Genomic DNA, 18,118 nt, shown 5'->3' with positions numbered 1-18,118 from the left:
GCTCCACGGTCCTCCTCCCCTTGCAACCTGCCCCACTTGGTACTCTCACGCGCTTTGGGGCCGATTCATTTGTTTTGGGCATCTAAAAATTCTGTCTAAACGGGGATGTTTTAGACTCCAAAACAACTGTCACAATTCAATTTGTGTTTGGGCACCCATACACATCGTGCATGTCACACCCAAACAGACCGGTTTCGGCCATCTAAAGTCCGTGATTTAGGCGTTCAGACTCCTGTTTGGATGCCAAAAGTGCCCAGTTCATACACATTTTTTTCACAGGACTCTGTGAGAAAAATTGTGTGCTCTGCGGCTGCTGGGTGCCCAAACAGCAGAAGACTTGAATTGCTGCTGCTGGGCACCCTGTAGTGGTGGCCACAGAAAAAACATTCGAATCAGCCCCTTTTTCTGTCAGCCTGCATTCATCCGGGCCGCCTTAGGTCCCAGCGGCTTCCTTTTGTGGCACAGCGTATTTGATGTCATACCATTGCTGAAGTGATGAAGAGCCACAAAGAGGAGCAGGCTCTAAGCATGCTGAAGACAAGGTGAGAGGGGGCTGAAGGGACACAGAGAGGCGGGAAACTGCTGGAGTGATAGAGACAGAGTTGTGTATAAGGGGCACTACTGTGGGCATTATGTGTATAAGCAGCACTACTGTGGGCATTGTGTTTATAAGCAGCACTACTGTGGGCATTATGTGTATAAGCAGCACTACTGTGGGCATTATGTGTATAAGCAGCACCACTGTGGGCATTATGTGTATAAGCAGCACTACTGTGGGCATTGTGTTTATAAGCAGCACTACTGTGGGCATTATGTGTATAAGCAGCACTACTGTGGGCATTGTGTTTATAAGCAGCACTACTGTGGGCATTATGTGTATAAGCAGCACTACTGTGGGCATTATGTGTATAAGCAGCACCACTGTGGGCATTATGTGTATAAGCAGCACTACTGTGGGCATTATGTGTATAAGCAGCACTACTGTGGGCATTATGTGTAAGGGGCACTACTACTGTGGGCGTTGTGTTTAAGGGTCACTACTACTGGTGGCATTGTGTATTAGGGGCACTCCTACTTTAGGCATTGTGTATAAGAGGCATTACTGTGTGATGTAATGTGTATAAGAGGTACTACTGTGTAGCATAAAGTGAATAAGGAGCACTACTGTGTGTGTTAATGTCAATAAGGGGTACTACTATGTGCTGTAATATGAAATCGGGGGCACTACGTGTGGTGTAATTTAAAAAGCTTGTTCTATTGTGTGGCGTAATTTGAATTAGGAGTACTATTGTGTGGCCACGTCCCTTAATGGTGAGACCACGCTCCTTTTCATGCTTTCAGCGCACACTGTCTTTGTGAAATATAGGAGGTAGGGCACAAATTTATAGTTTGCAGGGGGTGCTGAAAAAACGCTAGCACCGGCCCTGGCGCTACCTAATGGAAGGGGGGTAGGCGGCCGGGGAAATGCGTACCACCACCTCTCCTAGACCACTTTAAGCCCTGTCTCCGGTACTTTCCTTATGGTCATTACTAGCCTTCTATATGGTCATGTCATCTTACATGACACATTTTTTGTGATCCAGGATGATTTCCCCACCTCTCATGCAATTCTTCTAGGTCAGTTATTGTAGTACAGTCGCATGACCTCGCCATTTGTAATTGAATCGCGCTGGTGCTAGCATTGCTGAGATGTATGTGAGTTTTGTGGTTTGCAAACTTGCATCTAATTGATTTTATCACTAGGTTTAATCCACTTTACATTCTGTATATAGTCATTCCAACTTTAGGACATGACAAGTCTTTGGAAGTGGAGTGAGGGATTCCCTTCTTTTGTTGGATGAGGTCAGTGCTCTGAGGACCTTTTATTAATAGAATTGCCCACAAGGGAGACTAGCCCACATCTAAATGAATTATTTAGCAGTTGGATTACTTCAGTAATTTGACATGTGTATTGAGTGGGGAAGCCTGTTCCTGAGAATATTAGTAGAAAATAACTTCATCATGGCAGACAAGGCTATATACTGTACTGTATACTGTAGGTGGAGTTTGAAAGATGACCGTTAGGAGCTGATTACATCCAAATGGTCCAGGTCTTAAGTATATCCATGGCTTAGCACAGATGGTTAAATCAAATTGACTGAGGTGCTAATTAATTCACCTGTGACCAAGCATGGATATACTTAAAACCTGGACCGTTAGGGTGCCTTGAGGACTGCATTTGGGAACCTCTGCAGTAGACATTTTAGTCCAAAATACATTTCTCTGACGTCCTAGTGGATGCTGGGGACTCCGTAAGGACCATGGGGAATAGCGGCTCCGCAGGAGACTGGGCACAAAAGTAAAGCTTTAGAACTACCTGGTGTGCACTGGCTCCTCCCCCTATGACCCTCCTCCAAGCCTCAGTTAGATTTTTGTGCCCGAACGAGAAGGGTGCACACTAGGTGGCTCTCCTGAGCTGCTTAGTGAAAAGTTTAGTTTTAGGTTTTTTATGTTCAGTGAGACCTGCTGGCAACAGGCTCACTGCATCGAGGGACTAAGGGGAGAAGAAGCGAACTCACCTGCGTGCAGAGTGGATTGGGCTTCTTAGGCTACTGGACATTAGCTCCAGAGGGACCGATCACAGGCCCAGCCATGGATAGGTCCCAGAGCCGCGCCGCCGGCCCCCTTACAGAGCCAGAAGACAGAAGAGGTCCGGAAAATCGGCGGCAGAAGACGTCCTGTCTTCAACAAGGTAGCGCACAGCACTGCAGCTGTGCGCCATTGCTCTCAGCACACTTCACACTCCGGTCACTGAGGGTGCAGGGCGCTGGGGGGGGGGGCGCCCTGAGACGCAATAAAAACACCTTGGATGGCAAAAAATGCATCACATATAGCTCCTGGGCTATATGGATGAATTTAACCCCTGCCAGAATACACAGAAAAACGGGAGATAGGCTCCGCCCCCTTCTCGGCGGCCTTATCTCCTCAGCACACTGGCGCCATTTTCCCTCACAGCTCCGTTGGAGGGAAGCTCCCTGGCTCTCCCCTGCAGTCACTACACTACTGAAAGGGTTAAAAAAGAGAGGGGGGCACTAATTATGTGCAGTATTAATAATACAGCAGCTATAAGGGGAAAAACACTTATATAAGGTTATCCCTGTATATATATATAGCGCTCTGGTGTGTGCTGGCAAACTCTCCCTCTGTCTCCCCAAAGGGCTAGTGGGGTCCTGTCCTCTATCAGAGCATTCCCTGTGTGTGTGCTGTGTGTCGGTACGTTTGTGTCGACATGTATGAGGAGAAAAATGATGTGGAGACGGAGCAGATTGCCTGTAATAGTGATGTCACCCCCTACGGGGTCGACACCTGAGTGGATGAACTGTTGGAAGGAATTACGTGACAGTGTCAGCTCTGTATAAAAGACAGTGGTTGACATGAGACAGCCGGCTACTCAGCTTGTGCCTGTCCAGACGTCTCATAGGCCGTCAGGGGCTCTAAAGCGCCCGTTACCTCAGATGGCAGATATAGACGCCGACACGGATACTGACTCCAGTGTCGACGGTGAAGAGACAAATGTGACTTCCAGTAGGGCCACACGTTACATGATTGAGGCAATGAAAAATGTTTTACACATTTCTGATAATACGAGTACCACCAAAAAGGGGTATTATGTTCGGTGAGGAAAAACTACCTGTAGTTTTCCTGAATCTGAGAAATTAAATGAGGTGTGTGATGATGCGTGGGTTTCCCCCGATAACAACTGATAATTTCTAAAATGTTATTGGCATTATATCCTTTCCCGCCAGAGGTTAGGGTGCGTTGGGAAACACCCCCTAGGGTGGATAAAGCGCTCACACGCTTGTAAGAACAAGGGCTCTACCCTCTCCTGAGATGGCCGCCCTTAAGGATCCTGCTGATAGAAAGCAGGAGGGTATCCTAAAATGTATTTACACACATACTGGTGTTATACTGCGACCAGCAATCGCCTCAGCCTGGATGTGCAGTGCTGGGTTGGCGTGGTCGGATTCCCTGACTGAAAATATTGATACCCTAGATAGGGACAGTATATTATTGCCTATAGAGCATTTTAAAGGATGCATTTCTATATATGCGTGATGCACAGCGGAATATTTGCCGACTGGCATCAAGTCTAAGTGCGTTGTCCATTTCTGCCAGTAGAGGGTTATGGACACGACAGTGGTCAGGTGATGCGGATTCCAAACGGCATTTGGAAGTATTGCCTTATTAAGGGGAGGAGTTATTTGGGGTCGGTCTTTCAGACCTGGTGGCCACGGCAACAGCTGGGAAATCCACGTTTGTACCCCAGGTCGCCTCTCAACATAAGAAGACGCCGTATTATCAGGCGCAGTCCTTTCGTGGGCAAGCGGGCAAAAGGTTCCTCATTTCTGCCCCGTGACAGAGGGAGAGGAAAAAGGCTGCAGAAATCAGCCAGTTCCCAGGAACAGAAGCCCTCTCCCGCCTCTGCCAAGCCCTCAGTATGACGCTGGGGCTTTACAAGCAGAATCAGGCACGGTGGGGGCCCGTCTCAAAGAATTTCAGCGCGCAGTGGGCTCACTCGCAATTAGACCCCTGGATCCTTCAGGTGATATCTCAGAGGTACAAATTGGAATTCGAGACGTCTCCCCCTCGCCGTTTCCTAAAGTCGGCTTTACCGATGTCTCCCTCTGACAGGGAGGCAGTTTTGGAAGCCATTCACAAGCTGTATTCCCAGCAGGTGATAATCAAGGTACCCCTCCTGCAACAGGGAACGGGGTATTATTCCACACTGTTGTGGTACCGAAGCCGGACGGCTCGGTGAGACCGATTCTAAATCTAAAATCTTGAACACTTACATACGGAGGTTCAAATTCAAGATTGAGTCACTCAGAGCAGTGATTGCGAACCTGGAAGAAGGGGACTACATGATGTCTCGGGACATCAAGGATGCTTACCTTCATGTCCCAATTTACCCTTCTCACCAAGGGTACCTCAGGTTTGTGGTACAGAACTGTCACTATCAGTTTCAGACGCTGCCGTATGGATGGTCCACGGCACCCCGGGTCTTTACCAAGGTAATGGCCGAAATGATTATACTCTTTCGAAGGAAGGGAATTTTAGTTATCCCTTACTTGGACGATTCCCTGATAAGGGTAAGATCCAGGGAACAGTTGGAGGTCGGTGTAGCATTATCTCAGGTAGTGTTGCGGCAGCACGATTGGATTCTCAATATTCCAAAATCGCAGCTGATTCCGACGACTCGTCTTCTGTTCCTAGGGATGATCCTGGACACAGTCCAGAAAAAGGGGTTTCTCCCGGAAGAGAAAGTCAGGGAGTTATCCGAGCTAGTTGGGAACCTCCTATAACCGAGCCAAGTCTCAGTACATCAATGAAAGGGTTCTGGGAAAAATGGTGGCTTCCTACGAAGCAATCCCATTCGGCAGATTCCACGCAAGAACTTTCCAGTGGGACCTGCTGGACAAATGGTCCGGGTCGCATCTTCAGATGCATCAGCGGATAACCCTGTCACCAAGCACAAGGGTGTCTCTCCTGTGGTGGTTGCAGAGTGCTCATCTTCTAGAGGGCCGCAGATTCGACATTCAGGACTGGGTCCTGGTGACCACGGATGCCAGCCTGCGAGGCTGGGGAGCAGTCACACAGGGAAGGAATTTCCAGAGCTTATGGTCAAGCCTGGAGACATCACTTCACATAAATATCCTGAAGCTAAGGGCCATTTACAATGCTCTAAGCTCAGCATGACCTCTGCTTCAAGGTCACCCGGAGTTGATCCATTCGGACAACATCACGGCAGTCACCCACGTAAACAGACAGCGTGACACAAGAAGCAGGAGGGCAAGGCAGAAGCTGCAAGGATTCTTCGCTGGGCGGAAAATCATGTGATAGCACTGTCAGCAGTATTCATTCCGGGAGTGGACAACTGGGAAGCAGACTTCCTCAGCAGACACGACCCCCACCCGGGAGAGTGGGGACTTCACCCAGAAGTCTTCCACATGTTTATAAAACTCGACAAGTATTGCGCCAGGTCAAGGGACCCTCAGGCAATAGCTGTAGACGCTCTGGTAACACAGTGGGTGTACCAGTCAGTGTATGTGTTCCCTCCTCTGCCTCTCATACCCAAGGTACTGAGAATTATAAGATGGAGAGGAGTAAGCACTATATTCGTGGCTCCGGATTGACCAAGAAGGACTTGGTAACCGGAACTTCAAGAGATGCTCACGGAGGATCCGTGGCCTCTACCTCTAAGAAGGGACCTGCTCCAGCAAGGACCCTGTCTGTTCCAAGACTTACCGCGGCTGCGTTTGACGGCATGGCGGTTGAACGCCGGATCCTGAAGGAGAAAGGCATTCCGGATGAAGTCATTCCTATCCTGATCAAAGCCAGGAAAGATATAACTGCAAAACATTATCACCGCATTTGGCGAAAATATGTTGCGTGGTGCGAGGCCAGTAAGGCCCCGACGGAGGAATTTTCAACTAGGTCGATTCCTACATTTCCTGCAAACAGGAGTGTCTATGGGCCTGAAATGGGGGTCCATTAAGGTTCAAATTTCGTCCCTGTCAATTTTCTTCCAAAAAGAACTAGCTTCAGTCCCTGAAGTTCAGATGTTTGTGAAAGTGGTACTGTATATACAGCCTCCTTTTGTGCCTCCAGTGGCACCTTGGGATCTAAATGTAGTTTTTGGGTTCCAAAAGTCACATTGGTTTGAACCACTTAAATATGTGGAGTTAAAATATCTCACATGGAAAGTGGTCATGCTGTTGGCCCTGGCCTGGGCCAGGTGCGTGTCAGAATTGGCGGCTTTATCCTGTAAAAGCCCGCATCTGATTTTCCATTCGGACAGGGCGGAATTGAGGACTTGTCCTCAGTTTCTCCCTAAGGTGGTTTTCAGCGTTTCACCTGAATCAACCTATTGTGGTGCCTGCGGCTACTAGGGATTTGGAGGACTCCAAGTTGCTAGACGTTGTCAGGGCCCTGGAAATATAGGTTTCCAGGACGGCTGGAGTCAGAAAATCTGACTTGTTGTTTATTCTGTATGCACCCAACAAGCTGGGTGCTCCTGCTTCTAAGCAGACTATTGCTCGTTGGATTTGTAGTACAATTCAGCTTGCACATTCTGTGGCAGGCCTGCCACAGCCAAAATCTGTAAAAGCCCATTCCACAAGGAAGGTGGGCTCATCTTGGGCGGCTGCCCGAGGGGTCTCGGCTTTACAACTTTGCCGAGCAGCTACTTGGTCAGGAGTAAATACGTTTGTAAAATTCTACAAATTTGATACCCTGGCTGAGGAGGACCTGGAGTTCTCTCATTTGGTGCTGCAGAGTCATCCGCACTCTCCCGCCCGTTTGGGAGCTTTGGTATAATCCCCATGGTCCTTACGGAGTCCCCAGCATCCACTAGGACGTCAGAGAAAATAAGAATTTACTTACCGATAATTCTATTTCTCGTAGTCCGTAGTGGATGCTGGGCGCCTATCCCAAGTGCGGATTGTCTGCAATACTGGTACATAGTTATTGTTACCAAAAAATTGGGTTATTGCTGTAGTGAGCCATCTTTTCTAGAGGCTCCTCTGTTATCATGCTGTTAACTGGGTTTAGATCACAAGTTATATGGTGTGATTGGTGTGGCTGGTATGAGTCTTACCCGGGATTCAAAATCCTTCCTTATTGTGTACGCTCGTCCGGGCACAGTATCCTAACTGAGGCTTGGAGGAGGGTCATAGGGGGAGGAGCCAGTGCACACCAGGTAGTTCTAAAGCTTTACTTTTGTGCCCAGTCTCCTGCGGAGCCGCTATTCCCCATGGTCCTTACGGAGTCCCCAGCATCCACTACGGACTACGAGAAATAGAATTATCGGTAAGTAAATTCTTATTTTTTTTTACTTGCTGAAGTTCATTTAGTGTAATGTTTTGTCTTATGCTGCTTTTCTATTGCACACTGATGGGCATGGTGTGCTATTGACCCTGTGTCATTACATAGAACCCTACTTAATTCCACTTTCTATGTGTATTGTGTATGGGGTTTTAGTAACCTCTATTAAAAAAAGCAACCAGCTTTACATAATATGGTTACCATGATTACTGTGACAGGGTTACCCTGCACATCTACTCTGTACCCAAATTCACTATGGACAGCCTATCCTGGTCAGCTCAGGAACTTGTTGTCATAGGGCCTAATTCATGTTTGTAGGCAGTGTCCGATATTCACACAACTGAGCAATAATCGTCAAGCTGTGCATGTGCCGCGATCACACTGCGCAGACGCAAAGGTACCTTTGTGGTCGTAGTGACATTTTTAACGCGGAGTGATTGACGGGAAGAGACCGATTGGGGGAGGTAACAGGGATTGGCAGCAAAAACGCAGTCATGTCATGGCTGTTTTCGTGGTGTGCATATGCCTTCAGGTGCGATTATGTATGTAGAGAAACACTGCACCAGCGTCACTACTGCTGCAGCCTGTCTGCGTGACCATGGACTCACTCGAGGAGTGACCTGTGTGACCATGGACTCACTCGAGGTGTCGATGTTCCTTGTTATTGCGTCAGTGTTGCATATGTGTATGAAGTTGCTGAGGACTTTGTGGTGGCTTCAGTGGGCGTCTATATTCTTTTCTGGGCGGCAGCTTCACCTGCGATGATTAGTAAGTCTGTAACCTAGAAAAATGCAGCTGCGTAGGCATGAGCGAACAAACACGAATTAGTCCCATAGTGCATTAGCTGATACAGCTCCATTTTGGAGTGGTACACTTGGGTGTGTAGGCCTCTGTGACCTCTTACTACACAGACACCTTTTACCACAGGTGGTATACAGGTTGAGTATCCCATATCCAAAATGTTTCCGTATTTTGGAATAATTGCGTACCATAATGAAATATCATGGTGATGGGACCCAAGTCTAAGCACAGAATGCATTTATGTTTCATATACACCTTATATACACAGCCTGAAGGTCCTTTAATAAAATATTTTCAATAACTTTGTGCATTAAACAAAGTTTGAGTAAATAAACACAATTCATTTATGTTTCATATACTTCTTATATACACAGCATGAAGGTAATTTAATAGAATATTTTTAATAACTTTGTGTATTAAACACAGTATGTGTACATTGAGCCATCAGAAAATACCGTATTTCGGAATATTTGGATATGGGATACTCAACCTGTAGTTGCTCAGACATAAAATGTGTGTGACTGGGTGATGATGTAAATGAATATACCTTGCTGTCATGATTAGCGTATTCAACATGATAAGGCAATAAGGTTTTACACATTGTGAAATAGTTTGTGCAGTTGCTTCATAGTCACTGGTTGTCTCAACCCCACTGCTTTGTGCAGTTACAGCAGTAGTGCAATGCTTTTGTATGCTTTTGTATGACTGTCGTAGCAGAGGATAAAAGAACCAGCTGCTCTCCCTGGTACAGAAGGGTTGGTGAAACGTTAGATTTCAAAGAATGAATAACAGGTGATGCCATTAATTGCTGTTCCCTCATTCTAGCTGTGCAACTGCTCCCAACATTACAGGTGCACTTTAATGTGATAGTTGTGGAATTAAGTTTTGGTGCTTTTTGTGACAAAATGTGAATACTCCCTGACAAGTAAAAGCACGTTTTTTTGTGTGATAATGCAGAAAATAATAAAATGCAAGTAATAATTTTTGTAACATGTAAAAAGATGTAGCTAGTATAGCACTATGACTGGTCTACAACCATTAACAGTACATTTTCATTTAAGGCGATACAGGCTATTCTCCCTCTATTGGTGTCTACAACACCCATAGAGGGAGAATATAACCTGTGGCAGGTGCATCGAGCCCGCAAGGGGCTTTCTAGTGCTCGCCCCGCTGCCGGCATCTTGGTGGCCGGGATGCCGCTGACGGTATACTGACGGCCAACATCCTGGCTGCCGGTATAGCATAGTGAATCTGTCAGGGATGGCTTTTGAAGCAATAGTAAACTAAACTTGTTTTTAGCAAAAAATGTAAATAAAGATAAATAAATTCTGTAAATCTGTTTACCCAAGTAAAGTAATGAAAATAATGGCTGTTTGTATCCTGAAGTTAATCTAGATCACTTCTAGCTGCAATGATTTTCTAACGGAAATGTATCTGCTTTAAATAGGGTCATCCTTCTTCGGGAGAGGACATGGAAATCTCAGATGATGAAATGAACACTTCTCCCATCACCAGTGAAGAATGTGACAAATCCATTGTCATGAATTCAGCAGTCACCGCTTCCAACGTCATGACCCCAGTCATTCCTATCCTACCACCTGGATTTCCTCCACTACCACCACCTCCACCTCCACCACAGCCTGGGTTCCCCATGCCACCTCCTCTCCCTCCACCACCTCCACCAACCCACCCATCAGTTACAGTACCGCCTCCTCCATTACCAGCTCCACCTGGGGTTCCTCCACCACACATTTTACCACCTCCACCACCATACCATCAAAATATGTTCCCCATGATACAGGGTGACATGATGAGTGCCCTTGGTACACAATGGGGCGGAATGCCTATGTCTTTTCAAATGCAGACTCAGATGCTCAGCCGTATGATGCAGGGACAAAATACTTACCCCTACCACCATTTCATGGGGAATTCCATGTCATTTGGCACACAACATACTTACCGGCCTTTAACCATGTCCACACCTCTCTCGCGTGGGCAGCCTTGGCCTCCTTTTCCAAAGTTTGACCCATCTGTGCCACCCCCAGGCTACGAGCACAGAAAGGAGGATCCTCACAAGGCCACTGTGGATGGAGTGCTGCAGGTCATCGTTAAAGAACTTAAAGCCATAATGAAAAGAGATTTGAACAGAAAAATGATTGAGGTGGTTGCATTTAGGGCATTTGATGAGTGGTGGGATAAAAAGGAGCGTTTAGCAAAGGTAAGTGTTATTACTATTGAAATATCTTTCCATGTTTTGTCTGTAATTTTGTGTCTATTGTACATAGTAGGGGTGATACAAATGTTCTGGACCTCTATGCGAATAGACTTCTATACGAATTGGCATCTATCCGAGCAATTCAATTGTTGCTCTGATCAGATGCCCATTAGTAGTTACTGTGCATGACAGCTCCGGGTTTAGCCACGCAAAGCAGCTAAACCAGTCTACCGAGCTTGATTGGGCGTCTAAAGTCCTTGTTTGGGTGCCCAAACTACGGACTTTTCATACGTTTTTTTTTAGCAACTTCATAGGCTGCGACAAAAAAGAGACTGCTGCGGCATCTGATCGGAGCAACAGTTGAATTGCTCTGATAGACGCCCATTCATATAGGCATCCAGCTGGGGGCGCCCAGAACATTTGAATCGCCCCCAATTGTTTATTGAATATGGTTTATAAATTATAAAAAAAAATAAAAAAAAACCTAGAATTTAAATGTTATAATTAACAACAGAGACCAGTGTAAAATAATACATCCTGTGCACTTATTGCTTTGCCACTAAATTCATTGGTATTCCTAATAACATTTCCAGGCCGTAATTGAGTTATGCTTACAGGACAATGATCCTAATTACACCAACAAATCTTCAACTCAATGGGGGAGATTCAATTTTGCCGGGCGCCCCCTTTCTAAACAAATAGGTGTCTGTCTGAGTAATTCAGTTGTTGCTCTGATCAGATGCGATTTAGCTGCAGCAGACACATTTTTTTCTTGCAGCCTCTACTTTGTGCAGTTAAACACGGTGCTTTTAGGCGCGTTAAATACTAATTTGCACCCAAACAGAGAAATAATTGAATTGCTCCATGGCGCGCCCATTCGTGTAGATTCCTAGCATAATTGAATTGCCACCAATGTCTGTAAAAGAAATGACTTGAGGACTTCTAATGGCTAGATCAAACTCCAGACCACAACTACATTGAGATGATGTGGTCTGACCTTATGGTGAGAGTTTGAGAGCTTTACAAATGTTGTCAGAAATTCATACAGAAAAACATTACTTCCAGTTATTGTTCCTAAAGGTGACTTTATAAGCTCCTTAAGCATTGTGTATACTTCTGCACATAAATATACAATTACAGTAATACTGCTTAATAACACTTATGTTGTGAGATTTTGATTTAAACACACTGTACAGTTTTATATGAAAACATTGTAAATGAGATGTATAGTTAATTAGAACTCTGTATGTGTATGAATGATACAGATTCACGTAAGGGTATTTCAATCCCTTTAATTTTCCATTGTATACATGGAAAGCTTTTTTTCTTTAGTTTTGCTTTTTATGTATTTTTATTTGCTTTTTTTTTTTACTTTTTAAAGAAAAATCTCTGTAACTTGCTACATGTGTTTCCAATGCAATCTTTCCCATGAGCACATGGATATAGATCCTAACATGTTTTACTCTCCTGCTTTGTCACTGATGTTAGCAGTCTCTGACCCCAGTAAAGTCCGGGGATAACAAAGATGAAGAAAAACCAAAGCCGAGGGACCAAATAACCTCAAGTCTGCTAGAAAGCTGGAACAAAGGAGAAGGGCTGGGCTTTGAAGGAATAGGACTGGGCATTGGCTTACGCGGAGCAATCAGACTGCCCTCATTTAAGGTAAATACTTAACATTAAATCTTTTAAAATATTGTGTCTCTGAGCATCTAGAACATTGCAGTTTTATCATACTGTGGTGTACTGGGAACTCCAGCAAGAGTGGGATCTTGTCAGGAATCCCTATACTGCTTGGAAAGCCGGTGCCGACATCCCGACAGGTGGGATCACAAACGAGTGACTGCCGGGTCACCGGAGAGGTAAGCCACAGGGGGGTTTAAGTTTAGGCACCCATGGGAAGGGTAAGGGTTAGGCTACGGGTGCGGGAGGGTTTGGTTTAGGCTGCGGGAAATGGGGGGTTAAGTTAAGGCACACCGGGGAGGGTTAGGGCTAAGCTGTAGGGGGGAAGGGTTAGGCACGGTAAGGGAGGATTAGGGGAGAGAGGGTTAGTACACTTATTTGACCTCTGTCTGGATTCTAAAAATCGGGATGCCGCGGTCAGTATTCTGACTGCCGGCATCCCGACTGCCGACATTTCAGCCCCAACCCAGCAAGAGTTTAAGCACTAAGAGCCTATTAGGATGTGTTGCCCCTTTGCCCTTGCACATTTGCTGCATCCCTCTTGAAATGAAACAATTGAGAGACTGGCAAGGATTTATGGCTTGCCTTTCTTTGCCAGAGTCAACCACTGGCTGAGATAGTGAGATGCTGGTCTGGTGTTAGTATAAAATTGCTAGTCCGACTGGATCATTTGCTCAACCCGCTCTGATACTGAAGTTATACTGTGCACCGATCTGACACATTTGACTACTTACTTCTGTCTGTAACTTATCTGCCCCTGCTCATTTGTGTACCAGTCTGATTTATCTGAACTTCCCGGTTCTGTCTGCTTGCTCCCAGTATTGTACTGAGTTGTACCAGAAATTGTTGTCACGACCACATGATTAATTGAGACTCAACCAACCCCATTTTATTGCCAAGAATTGCACTGCCCAATAGTCCACACAGATTTGTGGATGTGATATCATCTAAAAATTCATATGAAACATAAGGTGTGGTTTGGTCAGTTCTTGGTTGTGGCACACATAATCATCGGTATTTCTGAATCTGGACCAACAGTTGTTTGTGGTACTTACTTTATTCCACCCTCACATTGTTAATAAAGTAGTACCTAATTATTTATGTGATACTGATATTATCAGGTATAGGTGATATTCAACCAATTGTACCTAAAATAATATATTTCACACGGAAATACGGGTATGAATTCAGATTATTAAATGTATGTTAGTGTTATTGTTTTGTTTTGTGGTATAGTATTTTAATGATGAATTAAAAGTTAGATTTTATTAGACTACATTGTTCAATGAGTGCCCCCCCAAAAAAACGAGAGTTTCTTCTCTCTTCTATTTTCCCCCAGTATTGCTCAGCTGTGTAACACTCTGTCTGAACTACCAGCTTCTGCCTGCTCCCAGTGTGGCTCATCTTTGTACTCATCCCTGCTAAGTTAGCTACGTTGCCGTGTTCTGCAATTGAACTATATTACAACATATGTACTTCAGCCCTTGCTAGCTCAATATCAGTGCTTAAAAGTGATGTTAAACCAGCAGGTTTAACATTCCATGTATGCTTACACATCTGAGTTGCTCACTACTTGGTACCATATGGTGCCCAGCCACTAGAATATTTGAAAGATATGATGTTGTATTTAGGCAAGATACATGGCACCATACCTAATAATGTCAGCACAAAATGACCCAATATATTATGATTATTCTAACCAAATGACTAGCACAATTTGTGCAGTCATTACTGTACCACTCTAATGTGTGTAGGATACACGAGAATGACAAAGTGCAGCTCTGTGTCTGTGCATGTGGGCTCTGAGGGGTCAGTGTCCATTCAGGCAGGAGAGAAATTGCGTGTCAATGCCTAGCTTGTATTGCATTTTCCCAGAATGCATTTTTTGGCGCACGTCTTCCTGAGCAAGTGAAAACGTAGGGAAAATATTGAAGTTAAAAATGTTGGGTGACTGTGCAGAACATCTGCATAACCCTCCCAATGAATTATCATGCGCTTGGCCGGGTTTAAATGGTGTAATTTGATCAATCAAGACTTGTCAGTTTTCAGGTGAATTTCTCTTAAAAGCTTAGTGATGGGTTACATGATGTGGAACACTATGGCGAGGTGTTAATGTGCTAAAAAAACACTTGCTGGATACCATGTATCCATCATTAATAGAAAATACATTAAAAAAATGCAAGAATCAACCATTTGAAAGTAACCTTTTAAGAACCTTTAGTACTCTCCTCATAGTCACTAACAGCATTGTATACTACCTGTTATCTTGGGTGTGGTATGGCTGACCGATGGTCTCCTAACCGCCGGTCAGCATACCAACCCTGGGATCCTGGCGGGTAGGGGCGAGTGCGGTCATCACGGGTTCTATTCCCACTCTATGGGTGTCATGGACACCCACAAGTGGAAATAGTCCCTGTTGGTCGGCATGCCGCACGTCGGGATAGTGAGGGGGCGTGATTTTGGGGGAGGTCATGTGACCGTCGGACTGCTGGCCGCCGTTCACATAAATACACCCCATTATCTTAGCTCCAGCGCATCTCAAGGGTTATTTTACAAAAAAAAAAACAGGAAAACAAATATTGTACTCTGTGTAAGGCCAAAAACGTACTCAGTATGATGTATGCTTACCAATCCTTGGATGTAATCGGGCCTTAGGTAACTATTTGTTCTCTCACATAGGTTAAGAGGAAGGCACCACCTGAAGCTGCACTGGTTGGAGACCAGAAGAGAATTCGTCCCTCACCTTCTGCAGATGAGGAAGATGAAGGTTTGCATTTAAAGTTGCCAGAGGTTTATACTTTGCACTGAGTGTACTTTTCCTTTTAATTGCATTTATTAAATTAGTGCTTCATTTATTCCTAAACATTATATCTTCTGATACTGCTTTGCTATTAGTGGGTGACGTTAATTGTTTTAATCTGGCATCACTTTTCAGAGTGTGAACGAGAGAGAGATGTGCTGGACACTATATCAGATCTGTCTAAGAAGGACACCGATTCAGTTAATGTCTGCAGGAGGCCAGCAAGACCCCTGGACAGCGAGGGGGAAGAAGAGGTGGAAAGTGAGGGGGAAGAGCCCTCAGATAAAGAGGATGTAACACCTGAGAAAGATGAGGAACAAGATGATGACTCCGATGAAGCCCTGTCCAGTAAAGTGTGTACTTTACTTATTTTTTCAAGTGTTACAAAAAATTGCTGCCCGTATTTTAATGCTTGTTAAGTGATACTTTGCAGTTATGGCTATTATTAGCGATGGATGTGTCATTAATTCTGTTGTTCTCATTCATCCTATGGGGGACAGTGGACACACTGGGTTATAGTGTGTAATGGCAGGACCTTGTCCTTACTAAAGTTACCTGCAAATACACCTCTATAATCCCAGAGTCTGCCCAGGACCTTATCCGCAATTTTAAGTGCCCGCCAGAGCTGGGCTCTTTTCTCTCTGCTGCTTTTACATTTATGTTAAGCTTATGAGCAATTACGGTGTGTTGTCTGCAGTTGCACCCACTGACATAGCTGAGCCAAGCAGGAAATCTCCATCCTCTACCCCTTCCATGGGAGTGATTGGATACTCTAGCCCCATGTCACCTGCACCCAATAAACTGGCTTGGCCTTGGTGGCATAGTTGGAGCAGAGTCTGCTTCATGTGTCCTCTTCCTTAGAGAGGGTTCTGACATTTTCCATCATGTCTAGATCTCTGTAGTAACAGCTTCTGGGAGTTCACCAGGCTTTAGAGGAGTCTGACTATGAGTTTTAATCACTGGAGGAAAGTTCTGGCCCTGAGGTTTTCTTGTGTCCTAATTAGGATTACAAATAAGAAGCCAGGGAGTGGATGATTCAGTGCATGCAATCAGACACACTAAATATCAAGGAAAGCAAGGGGTTGGAGAATCCGACATCTTGCAGTTCAACAAACAAACAAATGTAGCTTCTTTCCTCTCTCCTGCTGGTTTGGAGGAGAGCTGAATGAGTCACTACAAAGGCTGATCATAAATTATAGGTCCTCCCAGAAGTTGCCCTCCCTCCCTTTATCTTCTTTAGAGCGAGGATATGGTGAAATGGGAATTAACAGATAAAGTGAATATTCCCATAGCTCTCCTATGCAAACCTACCACAATTCCTATTCTGAAAACTGCTACTTTATGGAAGATTGAGACCACATTTACAGTAAGTTTGTGTTCATTTTGGTAGGGGCCTCACTTTACCTTTGTTTAATTGATGGCACAATGGCATCTCAGCTGACCACAAATTTCTGCGCTTATGATCCAGGATGAGGGATCCGCAGAAGTTTCACGCTATGGGGTCTATGCATAAAGCAGAGAAAAGTTTTGTGGAAAACAGGTCTTTTCTCTGCTTCATGTTATTCATGGAGCAAGTTAACGTGGAGAAGTCACTGACTTCTTCAGCGCCCCCCCTGCTCCACAGCTGAATGGCATCACCATACTTTTGTATGGTGAGTGTGATTCATGTAGGAGCGGAAAGCTCAGCTTTCCACTTCTCCATGGAGTTCAGGTTCGCCATCTCAGGAGGGCATAACCTGAACTGTGGTGTGGTAACTGCAGGGAAGCTCAATGCTACCCTGCTCTCTGTCCGCACCCAGCACTGGCTCCGCCCCTTGGCTTCCCAACAGCCTCTGCGGCCTTCCGGGATGTCTGCCGGAGGAGCATGCGCAGAAGGAACCGCCTGCTGACTCCAAGCACCGCAGAGGGGGACTGCCGGAGAAGAGAGCATCTTTGGAGCCTGGGACACCGCATTGCTTCGCCGGAAGGGTAAGTATACAGGAATTGCTACTTACTATAACGATTATATATTGCATCGGAGCGATGCGATGTATAGTGCTAAGTATCAATTCATTTTATTTTTATTTTTTATTTTTTTTACGAATAGACCCCTATGTGAGTTCCTTTGAACTTCAATCTGATGTACCTGTTTCTTATGGTAGAGACAGTTCCGCACTAGCTCAGAAAGGTAAAAGATACCTTTTTCCAGTGATTCTGATGGTATCGTCCTGTCCAAGAAGGTCCAGGTACACAGAAGCTCTTAGCATGACAGAGGGCCTAATTCTAGGAACACAAGGTCAAGTCAGGGCACCTTCTTTAACCAGAGTTGATGTGTTTAATGGCTGGCTGTTGATGCCTTAGAGATAAAGGCTTTTTTGATAGTGGGGTTTAGACCATGCTCAAGGCTTGGAAGCTTGTTTTGACCAAGAATTACCACAGGGTTTAAAAGATCTAAGGGGATTCTGGTTTGGACAAGGGTTTAAAACATAGATATTTGAATGTTCAGGTCTCTAGTCTCTTGGTTTCTAACAGAGAAAATGTGTCTGTCTTACCTGAAGTGCAGACCTTAGTACAGTGAGTGATGCAGTTGCTGCTTGGGATCCAGCCTGGTGCTGACATTCTTATAGCACTGGTATCCAACCTGGTGCTGACATCCTTATAGTATCCGCCTTTCAAAACAAAAATTTAGGTTGAGTTAATGTACTTTACATGGAAGACTGCCCTTCTGTTGGCTATGCCCACACCAAGGTCCCCAGTACATAGCCAGGTCTGCTGTTAGA

The 18,118-nt window shown here is 45.1% G+C and overlaps 1 protein-coding gene across 3 annotated transcripts in view; it reads left to right on the top strand.

Moving 5' to 3' along the window:
- Positions 1 to 18,118, top strand: part of SETD1B (SET domain containing 1B, histone lysine methyltransferase) — a 107,392-nt gene that overhangs the window by 47,299 nt on the left and 41,975 nt on the right. For 2 of the 3 annotated variants that reach the window (XM_063964478.1, XM_063964477.1), the window contains exons 7-10: positions 10,112 to 10,882; positions 12,368 to 12,541; positions 15,239 to 15,326; positions 15,495 to 15,712. In XM_063964478.1, coding sequence (XP_063820548.1) covers positions 10,112 to 10,882; positions 12,368 to 12,541; positions 15,239 to 15,326; positions 15,495 to 15,712 — 1,251 coding nt within the window. The remainder of the gene's footprint in view (positions 1 to 10,111; positions 10,883 to 12,367; positions 12,542 to 15,238; positions 15,327 to 15,494; positions 15,713 to 18,118) is intronic. The other variant, XM_063964479.1, reaches the window with a different exon arrangement.

Source organism: Pseudophryne corroboree, chromosome 1, assembly GCF_028390025.1.
Source record: "Pseudophryne corroboree isolate aPseCor3 chromosome 1, aPseCor3.hap2, whole genome shotgun sequence".
Taxonomy (NCBI): Eukaryota; Metazoa; Chordata; class Amphibia; order Anura; family Myobatrachidae; genus Pseudophryne; species Pseudophryne corroboree.
This window is presented reverse-complemented; position numbering and strand designations above follow the sequence as displayed.